Genomic DNA, 12,758 nt, shown 5'->3' on the forward strand with positions numbered 1-12,758 from the left:
ATGTCTATCCCAGGGAGCAGCTAGGTGGTGCAATGGATAAAGCACCGGCCCTGGAGTCAGGAGGATGAGTTCAAATTCGACCTCAGACACTTAATAATTGCCTAGCTGTGTGACCTTGGGCAAGTCACTCTTAACCCCATTTCCTTAAATAAATATAACTTAAAAAATGCCCATCCCTTCATTAATAGCTCACCAATCAAGATTGTCAGTGGCATCTCCTTTACCAAAGATATTTAAGCATTCAGGGATCTCCAAAATTTTGTTTAGTTACTAAGACCACTGACCATCAGTTATTTGCTAGCCTAATTTATAAATTATTAATTACCCAGAAACTTTGCCTATTAGGCTTTTCATTCATCTCATTTTAGCACGGTGATGGATAAGCACTAAAGGAAATACTAAAATTTGGCATCAAGTACTAACTCCTGTTTGGCATTTCAAGTTGTTCAGAACCTAGCTCCAATTCCCTTTCTGGACTTAACACCCATTATTATATTAGACTCAAAATTTGTCAACTGTCACTGGTTACAAAGAGTTTGTGTGGATCTTTTTGATATTTAATTAAAACTCAATCTTTGCTTTCATAGAGTTAAGACTGTATGCTCAAAGGACAATAAAACTGCACATCTTTTGATTGACAATACCACTACTGGGTCTGTATCCTGAAGAGATCATGAAAAAGGGTAAAAATCCCACATTCATAGCACCTCTGTTTGGGGTGGCAAAGGATTGGAAATTGAGGGGCTGCCCATCAACTGGGGAATGCTTGAACAAATTGTGGCTTTATGTATGTGATGTAACACAATTATACTGACAGAAATCATGAGGGATGAGATTTCAGAAAAGCTTGGAAAGACTTGTATGAATTAATGAGTGAAATGAGCAGAACTAGAAGAACATTATATATACACTAATAACAACTTGGGGTGATGATCAACTATGATGGATTTATTCATTTTAGCAGTACAATAAACAAAGACAATTTTAAAAGATTTGTGATGAAGGGTGGCTAGGTGGCACAGTGGATAGAGCACCGGCCCTGGATTCAGGAGTACCTGAATTCAAATCTGGCCTCAGACACTTAACAATTACCTAGCTATGTGGCCTTGGGCAAGCCCCTTAACCCCATTTGCCTTGCAAAAAAAAAAAAAAGAAAAAAAAGAAAAAAAGAAAAGAAAAAGAAAAAAAAAGACTTGTGATGGAAAATATCATCCATATCCAGAGAAAGAACTATAGAGTTTAAATGCTGACCAAAGCTTGTTATCTCCAATTTTTAAAAATTATATGTCATTTTTGTCTCACTAACGTTTTCTTCCATTTGAATCTGATTCTTCTTTCATCAGATGATCAATATGGATTATGTTTAGCACAGTTATAAATATAGACTATATCAGACTGCTTTCTAATGGGGGAGGGGGAGGAAAGGAGAAAAATGTAAAACTCAAAACCCTGCAAAAAAAATGATTGGTCTAAAACTACCATTGTATGTAGTTGGAGAAACAAAATTTTTTTAAAAAAGAAAAAAGGGACAGCTAGGTAGCGCAGTGGATATAGCACTGGCCTTGGTGTCAGGAGGACCTGAGTTCAAATTTGACCTCAGACACTTAATAATTACCTAGCTGTGTGGCCTTGGGCAAGCCACTTAACCCCATTGCCTTGCAAAAAACCTTAAAAAAAAAAAAAGACAAATTAACACAAAATATTAAAAAAAAATCCACAATATACATTATTCTTTCACACCCTTTATAGTACAACCAAATTGTCCTTTTCTTTTTGTCCCTCACATATGGTGTTCCACTGCTATTTTCATGATCTTGCAGTGATTACATTCCATATCTGGAATTACATGTGCTCTTCAATTATTCCTCAGAAAAATCTTTTGAAAGTCAGCTTAACCAATGTACAAAACTATTTTTAATCCTTCCTGATGCTCAGTGCTCCCCATTAACTTGTGTTAACATGTTTTGTATATAATTACAAAAATACATGTTGCCTCCTCCAAATGATTCTATTTTCCTTGAGGGCAAGGGCTGTTCTAATTTTTGTCTTTGCATCTATTCCCAGCACTTATCACAGTGAACAGCACACAGCAGATGTTTAAACACCTGCTTACTGACTGATTGATAGGACAATCCCTACTCCCAGGAAGCTTCCAACCTAATAGATGAATTGCTAGGCAACATTAAAAAGAATTTTTCTTTTTGCAATTTTCCAAAATGACTCTAGCATTCTTTCTGAAGCCTATTCAATTCTAGGACCAACTTACTGTCCATTTGCAGTATCTGTCTTATATATGAATTCTAAAGTTTGGCCATTCAGCTGCAAATTCAAGTCCAGACAACAGACTTCAACTTTTTTTTTTTTTTGCTTTTTTGGGTGTGGAGACTTAAGCCGAAGTTGTTAGGGAGAATTAAGGAACTGAATTTCATTTAGGAGGCACTGCAGTGTTCTGAGGACTTAAAGCAAGAAGAATAATGCTATCTGAAAACAGAAATATCCAGAAGACCTTAACACTTTCAGGAAATTTCTCCTCAACATGAACTCTGTTAAGATCTGCTCCATGACAGTAGCAAATACTGATAGTAGGCATGGGTCTCACTCTTTCATGCCTTAACCAATATTAATGAATGGTGTAGTCAAACAATGTTCTCTCTGCTGTCATCTTACAAGGAATCTTGCATAATTTTAACATATGCATAATATAATTATTGAAATATAATTTAAATTATATAATGATACCTGAGCTACTAACCCAAATGCTTTATTATTGTTAACAACAAGCACAGTGGAATCTTGTATTGCTTGTAATTTTCAGGAAACCATGTGAGGATATTGTGAATTATTCCTAGTCAAAGTCTTCTTGTTCCCCTCTAATATTCTCATTGAGGATGTCCTTAATGTGTTTAGATTATTCTCATAAAAGTTAATATAGACAGGAAAATAAGCATATGAGACAGTAATTTTTAAACTTCTCCAAGTTATCTTTTAAATGGGGAATAAAATTTTAAGTTTTTTCATGTCTTTGGTATTTTCTACTCCTTCAGGTATCTTGACAATCAAACCCTCAATCAAAGTTCAGCATAGAGTTCCTTCTTTATATTACTGATATAGTCTAGCTAATTTTCCTTTGTTCTCCTCAGCATCTTTCCCACATTTCTTTAGAAGCATTTCTAGAATTATATTAGACTCAAAATTTGTCAACTGTCACTGGTTGCAAAGAGTTTGCGTGGATCTTTTTGATATTTAATTAAAACTCAATCTTTGCTTTCATAGAGTTAAGACTGTAAGAGACACAAATATAAAAAACTAATACAGTGATAATATAATAGAAAAATTATTTCACAAGTTTATAAGTATATATTAAAAAAGATATAGAAATAAAATTGTGATAGCATAAAGTGGAATATCCTTCTTAACCTTAAGGCTGATGAATTTATGATTTTCTAAATGACATCATGTCTCTGAATCTCAGTGTGAATAGTGGTAAAACTATTTCTAGCATCTACCTTACAAGGTTAAGCCTCAACTGAAACAATACACATAAAGACTTCTGGAGATTTTAAAGCTCTAAATAAATAGCAGTGGTTGTTCTAAATAACAGAACCCACAATTCAAATTCCAAATTTAACACTCTTTAGGTACCATACTGTTTTTCTCATAATTAATGCAAAATTTCTACAAAACTGAGTTATCCATGGGCCATCTGTATCCAGAGAAAGAAATGTGGAGTTTGAACAAAGCAAAGATTATTACCTTCAATTTCAGGGACAAAAACGGTTATCTCATTATGTAATTTTGCTATTTTTTATACTTTATCTTTCTTTCTTAAGGATATGATTTCTCTCATCAGATTTAACTTAGATCAGTGAGTACTATGGAAACAATGTAAAGACTAACAGACTACCTTCTGTGGGGGTGGGGGGGGGGAAGTAAGAATAGGGGAAAAATTGTAAAACTCAAAATAAATAAAATCTTTCTTAAAAATAAAATGACCTAAAAAACAAAACTGAGTTACCTGTAAAATTCTTCTTTTCCAAGCTTGCCTTCATCAGTAGGTATGAGCCATCCACCATCAGCCAGTTGTATTCCATTTCCATCCAATAAATACTCCTTACTAAAGTAATCTTGACAGTGAAATTTGAAAGACTCTGCATTTTTGCTGTTAATTCTTAGACACTGTTTGGAAACCCCATACATATACAACTGTTAGGAAAAAAGGATAGTCAATGAGTGAGATTAGAACATAGAAGATTAAAAAAATTATAAAACTACAAAAGTTTTAGCAAACAAAAATATAATATATAATAAATTTTTAATATATCAAGGGTAAAATCTTAAAATGAAGAGGTATAAAAAATGATCACAGGAACAATGCAAGAAGATTTTTGACTCACAAATGATCTATGTTTACAAAAAAAACTGTAATCCTATGTTATATTGTCTCCATTATTGAAGTTTAATTTCCATGGGAATTACAGTTTTAAAATACCCCACAAAACAAACAAAAATCTCAAAATAAAATTTTTTGAGAGTCTATGACTTTAGAAATGAAAGAAGGGAGGAAACTATCAACAAATAGTAATAAGTTAGGCAATCCAAACTCAGGTTTGGCTTTAATAGAAGGGCTGGCATTGCCTAATTTTTTAAACTTGATTTTGTTCCACCAGACAGATTCTACTAGAAAATTCATTTGAGCTAACAAGCATCATCTTTAGCTATCAGTTATATGCACTGAAGTATAGCTCTATAAGATTGCTAAGACCTTGATGAACACAGCTAAACTGAACTAATGGAATTTTGACGAGAGTTCTGTCAGTTCTGCTTCTATAGCTTTTACAACTTCTTCTTTTATATACCAACCTCCAAGTGAACTTATAGAACCCAAATGTTTGGAAACTGGTGCATGCTTATTCTCTTAGCACTAAATCCTCAGTAGTTATATAGCCCAACCCACACTTAAAATGAATCCCCAGTCTACAAGGCACCTGGGCATCCAGTCTCAGCCTGAAGAAGAAGGGGAAAATAATTACATCTTCAGGCAGACTTTCCTACTGTTGAAAAACTTATTTTTAGGAAGTCTTTCTAGTCTAAATTTGACTTTTTGCGACTTCTATGCATTACTTCTGGTTGTATGTTGGGGTTAAAACTGAATAAATTAATCCCTTCTCTATATGATAGCCCTTCAAATACTTTTTAGACAACCATCAAGTCTTTATTGAGTCTTCTCTTTTTCAAATTCCAAATCCTTTAACCTATGATCTTTTGACATGCACTCAAGGTTATTTACAATTCCGGATGCTATCCTCTTCACACTCTCCTTAAACTGTGGCATAGAAACTAAACAAAATACTCCAGATAAAATCTATGAGCCAGAAGACAGTGGAAATATCACTTTTGGAAACTATGCTTCTCTTTAAAGTAGCCCAAGATTGTATTAAGTTTTTTGGCTAATATATGACATTACTAACTCACTATCTATCTTTTTTTAGAAGTACATCTTATCTTTCATATCGTACTTATGAAACTATCTATCTTTTACTGAATTTCTTCTTATTAGATTCAAATCAATGTTCTACCCTCCCAAGAGCTTTTTGGATCCTGAGTCCATCTAATGAGTTAGTTATTCTTCTTAACTCCATGCTATCTGCAAATCTGAAGAATATGCTATGTTTTAAAATCAGTGACAAAAATGTTAAGTAATACAGGACCAGCAACTTGGGGTATTTCATTATAGACCTCTACCATGCTACCATTAACAGCTATTTTTTAGTAGTAGTCTTGCCATCCAAAAAGTTCTAAATTCATCTAATTGTATTAGTATGTAGTTCAAATCTCTCCTCACCTACTTGTAGATTTTGATTTGAGGTAATATTCCTACTGTACACATTTTAAAGTGACAACAGAGGTAATCCTGAGGTAATAAAGGAATTAGAAGAATCCTTAGACTTCCAACTCACATTTCCTTATCTCAAACTTAGTTTTGTTTCCTCACAACTTCAGTTATAGTTATATCAGTTTAGCTGTCTAGGTAATGAGCAAATTAACACAAATAAAACTTTAAAGACAATTTCACTTATCAATGTCCTTTAAAATGATTTGTTGAAATCAGGGATAATTTTGGGCTGTCTGCAATGCAGAGTACCATTTGTATCCAGAGAAAAGAATTGTGGAATTTAAACAAAGACCAAAGACTATTACCTTTAATTTAAAAAAAAAACAAAACGTTATCTTATTATATAATTTTGCTATCTCTTATATTTTTCTTCCTTAAGGATATGACTTCTTTCTCATCACATTCATCTTAGATCAATGTATACCATGGAAACAATGTAAAGACTTAAACAGACTGTCTTCTGTGGGGAGGGGGGGGGTGGGAGGAGGGAAGCAAGATTAGGGGACAGATTGTAAAACTCAAAATAAAGAAAATCTTTTAAAAAATGATTTGTTGATAATTATGTGAAACTATTAGCAATGCAGATAAAAACATGCCTGTTTACTGGAATAAGTAGAGGGAACTTTGCCTTCCACTGCTGCTTGGAGAGATATTTTAGGAATGGTAGATGTTTTTGTAAGATACAGACTGCCTTCCTGTGGATGAATCTGTTGTGTCTGTTTCTTTTTAATTCTCATATCTTGCATCTCTCTGGCATTCTGAAGATTTTCAATCATCTCTATTAAAAGAAAAACATCAAGAAAAACAATCTAAAATTGCTTTCAAAGTATAAAACAATTTAAAGCTTTCATTAAGTTAAAAACAAAAAATTATTATATTTTATTATCTTCTTAACCAAGAATATTTTTATTAAATTTGAGCATCCCAAATTTTTAACATTTGGATTGGATGAAAAAAAGTTCAAATAAGTAATCCCTAAAAGGAAAAAAAGGTAAAAAGGTTTTTGTTTGTACTTCAATTTGTCAAGAAAATTAGTAGACTGGCAAAAAGTTTCAGTTGAAGAATTCCAAAAATGTTGTTTTAAGGACTGAAATTTTAAAAAATACTTTGAATATTTAAATATTACTAAAACAGGGACAGTTAGGTGGCATAGTGGATAGATCACCGGCCCTGGAGTCAGGAGGATCTGAGTTCAAATTCGGTCAGATGCATAATATTTACCTAGCTGTGTGACCTTAAAGCAAGTCACTTAACTCTATTGCTGTATAAAAACCAAAATAAAATAAAAATAAAGATTACTAAAACCACCTCCATAGCAATAACATTTGAATTACTGTTGGAAAAAAAGATATTTAGAATTAATTATTAATTAAATTAAATTAATTAAGCAACAAATTAAATTAATTAAAAACCAAAAACAAAACCACATACACAATACCTTGGCTTGAATCTCCAAACTTTTCAAAAGCACCAGTTGTTTCTTGATTGTAGTTATCTTTGTCAGTGAGATAATTTTCATTATTTTCACTGTCTCTCATATTATGTCCATCTATATATTTTTGCTTCTCATTTTCTTGTGTATCCTCCTTTACCTTCAACTTAAGGTTTTGACTGACATACTGCTCATCTGTGAAAGAATCTGACTTAGTTTTGAAAGGTGGAACAAAGACTTTGGTGGACTTGGTTTTCATCTTTCCATTATCTTCAGAGGAAACTTTATATAATGGACATTCCAAAAATGACTTATAGCTTGATTTTTCCAAAGTCTGGCATTTTAAAAAGGGAGACTTAGATGTAAATCCTTGATCAGGTGCAGTAAAATTGGGATGCCGCATTTCTTGTCGTTCCTTAGTTGTACTACACAAAGGGAAAATTTTTTTTATTATTATTTTTTTTACAATTTTATGGCTACCTTTTAATTTTATAATGTATTAATTTTCTGCAGGGACTTCAAATCAAGATGGCTGCCTGAAAAAGGAATTAGAGTATCTCCTTTAATTAGATATGTTATAGGAAAGCAGAAACCATCTTTATATCCTCAGGTCCTAACACAATATACTGAATATAATAGATATTTAATAAATATTTGTTGAACAAAAAATATTCATTGGAATAAGTTTTAGTCTAAGAAAGCCATCTAATTAGTGAAGATAATTTTCTATTTTATATGTATAACATTTTAACATCTAACATCTTTTCTAGGAAACTGTGTTCTTTTCCCTTCCAAATTCAGAATCTCTAGAAATAAAAAAATAAATAAAAATTTCTGGTATTTTAAAATATAATTCAAACAAAATTATCTCTAATGAATAAAGCAGTTTCCAGATTTATTCAATGATTCAATTAGCTTTGGACAGATTACAACCTCTATAAATCTCAGTTTTCCTAGCAATTAAATGAGTAGAAAATCGATTCCTAACAACCTTGAAATCATGTGGTCATAGATATTTTACACATTTTCTGCAAATATATCATAATTTATGAATTGAACATTTCTTATAGGCTTACCACATAAAACCCTAACAGTAACCTTCTGACTAAAGATTGCATAGCCTCCTTCTTATAATTAATAGTAAATAGCTAGGGAGCACTTATATCCTAGTGCTAGGCTAAGCTCTTTACTAATATGATCTCAATTGTGCCATCTAACTGCCTTAGCTTTCCCTTGAGGAGTGTTATTTTACTGACAAAAGGAATATAATGTTTCTCTCTTTCTTTTTTTTTAGTTTTTTTTTTTGCAAGGCAATGGGGTTAAGTGGCTTGCCCAAGGCCACACAGCTAGGTAATTATTAAGTGTCTGAGGCTGCATTTGAACTCAGGTACTCCTGACTCCAGGGCTGGTGCTCTATTCACTGCGCCACCTAGCCACCCTGTGGAATATAATATTTCCAGAAAAAATTAGAGAAAATTAGAGATAATACAATATTTCTTTCCCCCCTCCCCGCTTTACACCCTTGTTAATGAGAGCAGGAGCATGGGGGAAAAAAATACAGTATATTATTTCCTTTTTTTTTTAAAGAAAAAGGGGATCTAGATAGAGACACTGGGAGAAGGGGAAAATATGAGTAAAGCCAAGAATTTGTTTTGATTGTCTATACATGCCTGTAACAGGAACTTTGTTTTTCTTTTTTTCTCAAATGGGGATAGGAAATGAAATAAAAGGAAGCAGTGGGGGAGAAAGAGAATACAGATTGAAAATGAAATAAAAGTTTATTGAAAAAATTTTGAGAATTTAGCTGATCATTTTTTAATCTAAAATAGACTTCTTACCTAAAAGGATCACAAGTAACTGGCTTTAAGGGAATATGGTGCATAAACATTTGTCTATCTTTCATTGTGCCTAAAAGAAAAGCATTAAACTGTATTAATGAAAACCAAATGGCTGATTTTAATGGCAACTTACCTCATCACTTTTACTATAAATTCTTACTTAAAAAAATTTATACTAGGTTTACTACCAATAATGAAGAATATAAGCTCACACAATTGTTAAAAAATTTGGTTTCACAAAATTGTTTGAATTGCTTAGCATATAACACATACTACCAGGTAGTGTCAGTACTTAATATATTTTCATTAACTTTTGCAGTACCAATAATCTAAATTAAAAATGGTTTTGTTAATTAGCCAGACACATAAAGAAATTCATTTTAAATTTCAGTCTTTTAATTATCTTGAAATTATTACTTTGTTTGCATTTTTAATTTTAAAAGTCAATAAATACAAAGGGTGATCACAAGATATTCTTAACAAAAATACTAGAAGTTAAACATCCATATGAAGGTTGCACCACCCCACTCATTCTCCCCCCACATAAGCACATCTTAAGAAATAATACACTGATTTATCTAGGTAACACCTCTTAAAAATGTTCTTCAAACTTCTGCCCTTTAGTTTAGCTTTTAAAGCCTCTACCATATTCTTTTAGATATTCTAATTGGTGGCAAACTTTCAGTCTTTGAGAATGGACTGGATTTTTGAAAACTGTCAGCAGAAACCAAGTCTAGTGAACAATAAATTCAACTAACTTTGCCACTTGTTATCTTAAGCAATTTTCCTTATCTATAAAGAGTTATAAATTTCATTATTATTTTTTAAAAAATCAAATATAATTTTTTAAAATTAACTATAAAATAATGAAACCCAGTTTATACTGTGAACTAAAAATTAACTCTGAAGGCAACACAATAAGAAAAGTTCCAAAAACCTTTGTAATGACAAAATTGGAATTAGTAAATAGCTTTTCTGGGCAATTATCTATATGCCCAATTCCTGGTAATACTTTGTGGCCAATTACTTATCAGAGTGGTAATTAGTTATTATGGTCCCTGGAAGGGGTAAGGGGGAAGGAAAAGACCACTGCTGAGAAACATACCAACTTGCAGGGATGTAAGGGAGATAGAAGTAAGTGACTCTTTTTCACAGTATGGCCTGTGCCCTGGTGGTATATCTAACAGTGCCTAGATATTCCAACTCCTGAGAGGAGGTAGAAATGGGAAGGAAGGTGGAAGAAGAGAGAAATGTGGGGTCAATTTTCTCTTCTTCAATTTGATTAAATTATGGGAATTTGTACACTGAGCCTGATTACCACGCACCAGGATGGGGAGGAATGGTGAGAGGACACCCTCTCAGGAAAGGTGGGGGAGGGGGCTTCAAGAGGCAATCCCATTACAGACTGGGATTGGGGGTGAGGGAGGCATGATCTGGGAGTAGGACAAGCCCATGCAGAGAAGAGGTATCCCTTAAATATGACATGCCCTTGGGAGAAAACCTCAGTCATTTCATTTTATTTATACCTTTGGTACCTACTATGTATTGAGTTTGTGCTAAATTAATAAATAGATATTTCAAACAATAAAAAGAATAAAGAATGTTTTATAATTGCAGTATTCTATAGAATTTTCCTCCAAAAAAATTTATATACAACCTTAAAAAATCCATATGATACCTACATAATAGTGCCCCCCCCAAATGAAAGAAAATGAGAGGCTCTTACCATCTGGACTGCTTTTTGAAGGATTTAAAGATTTTTCTTGTTTTTCCACCGCTCTGTCAAATTCATGTAACAATTTTCTTTTAATTGGGGGTTCTCCTAAAATGAAATAAATATCTTCAAAAACCATATTTATCTGCTCTATCTTGAAATTATAAACCATCTACCTCTAAAACTAAAGGGCTCTAGCCTAAGATTGTAAGTATTACAAATTATATCATACAAACCCTTTTTTCCTAGTGGAAAGAAATAATTTTTCAACATCAAATTTTCTAGCACTATTTCTGATAAAAGAGATCCTCCATCAAACCAGTTCTACTTTAATGCCCTATCTTGGAGTGGATGCCATATGAAAACTTAAAATCTACTTAAATATAGAGTAAGTTCTGGCATGCCCAATGCTACAACAGAAAGACTTTCAGTCTTTCTCAAGAACCACCCCAGCTATGTTTGGAAAAGTTCATCAATCACTGAATGGTTGGTAATAGGATAACATTTTTATCCCCTTCAATTTACTAACACTAAAACATAAAAAGCTTAGCTATGTGGAAGGTGCAAATGTTCATACTAAAAATCCTAATCCTTAAAAGTATTAAGTATTAGGAAAAATATATAAACAGGAATAAATGTTTATATATGTGTTTACATAGGCAGTAAACATAAAATGAAAAAATACAAATACATACAAAGTAATTATATAAATAGTAGCTTGGGAAGGTCCACAAATGTGTTGGATGTACTGATGTATACTTTATTTTCTCTGCTGAATTATCTATCTGATGATATCCCTTATGCTATTTTAACATAAATGTGTTTAAGATAAACTCTGCAAAAAAAAGTGGGTGATAATAATTGAGGAATGGCTAAATACTATTTCCCCCCACATAAGATGTGTACACCCTTCTTCAAAAAATTTGGGGGTCTAAAAACTGGGAGCCTCTTTTACAGTGGTTGTAGATTTTTTTTACTTGCATTTCCCACTTTTTCACTCATTATTTCATGTTATTAGGTTATGTTTCACCATGTTCTGCCCAGAAATAGCTCAGAAAATATTTTTGTACAGTGCTGAATTCAGGTTCAAAATGATCCAGTTTGCAAAAGTGAATGGATGGGCAGCTAGATGGCTCAGTGGATAGAGCACTCCTGGAGTCAGGAGGACCTAAGTTTAAATCTAGCCTCAGACACTTAATAATTACCTAGCTGTGTGACCTTGGGCAAGTCACTTAACCCCACTGCCTTGCAAAAAAAACAAAAAAAAGTGAATGGAAATCAGCTGAATATCAGGTTTGGTCCTCTTCCTACTGAGAAAACAATCTGAGACTGGCTACAGGAAGAAGGAACCCTCTTGAAAATGCCCCGGCAGAAGAAGGCCATGAAAGGCAACTCAGTCAAGTAGCCTGAGTCAGAGAGGGGATTGAAGAAATGGATTGAAGAGCAAAGGGCAAGTGGAAGTATAGAACAAAAAGACCTCCATCACAGAGACAGTTTCACTAAGATGGTTCATCAAGAGGCAAGAAGAATCACTGATGAAAAAGAATGGATTTCAAAGGAGGTTACAACTGGTGCTTCAAAGTTGATGAAATGGAATGGACTCAGCATGCATCCACGCACCAGACTTGCCCAAAAGATGCCTGGTAGCTATGAGCAAAAGGTCTTTGAATTTCATGATGAATAAAACTTGAGTTCAATAATTTTATGACTTACATTTTTTTTTCAAATTTCAGGCCCCCAAAATAAGGTGCATCTTGCACATGGGAGTATCCTATACACAGGGAAACTGAAAACATTAAACAAAGGCAGAATTCAAATTAATAAAATGTCCCAGTCATGGTTTCAGAAAACAGGAGATAACCAACTACATTCTCTCTTCTT

General features: G+C 33.0%; 1 protein-coding gene across 4 annotated transcripts in view; it reads right to left on the reverse strand.

Moving 5' to 3' along the window:
• Positions 1-12,758, reverse strand: part of BRCA2 (BRCA2 DNA repair associated) — a 78,449-nt gene that overhangs the window by 26,400 nt on the left and 39,291 nt on the right. For all 4 annotated transcript variants that reach the window (XM_074216081.1, XM_074216080.1, XM_074216083.1 and 1 more), the window contains 5 exons: positions 10,890-10,985; positions 9,164-9,233; positions 7,332-7,750; positions 6,490-6,671; positions 4,016-4,203 (listed from right to left, as the gene is read on the reverse strand). In XM_074216081.1, coding sequence (XP_074072182.1) covers positions 4,016-4,203; positions 6,490-6,671; positions 7,332-7,750; positions 9,164-9,233; positions 10,890-10,985 — 955 coding nt within the window. The remainder of the gene's footprint in view (positions 1-4,015; positions 4,204-6,489; positions 6,672-7,331; positions 7,751-9,163; positions 9,234-10,889; positions 10,986-12,758) is intronic.

This window comes from Macrotis lagotis, chromosome 1 (assembly GCF_037893015.1).
Source record: "Macrotis lagotis isolate mMagLag1 chromosome 1, bilby.v1.9.chrom.fasta, whole genome shotgun sequence".
Lineage (NCBI taxonomy): Eukaryota > Metazoa > Chordata > Mammalia > Peramelemorphia > Peramelidae > Macrotis > Macrotis lagotis.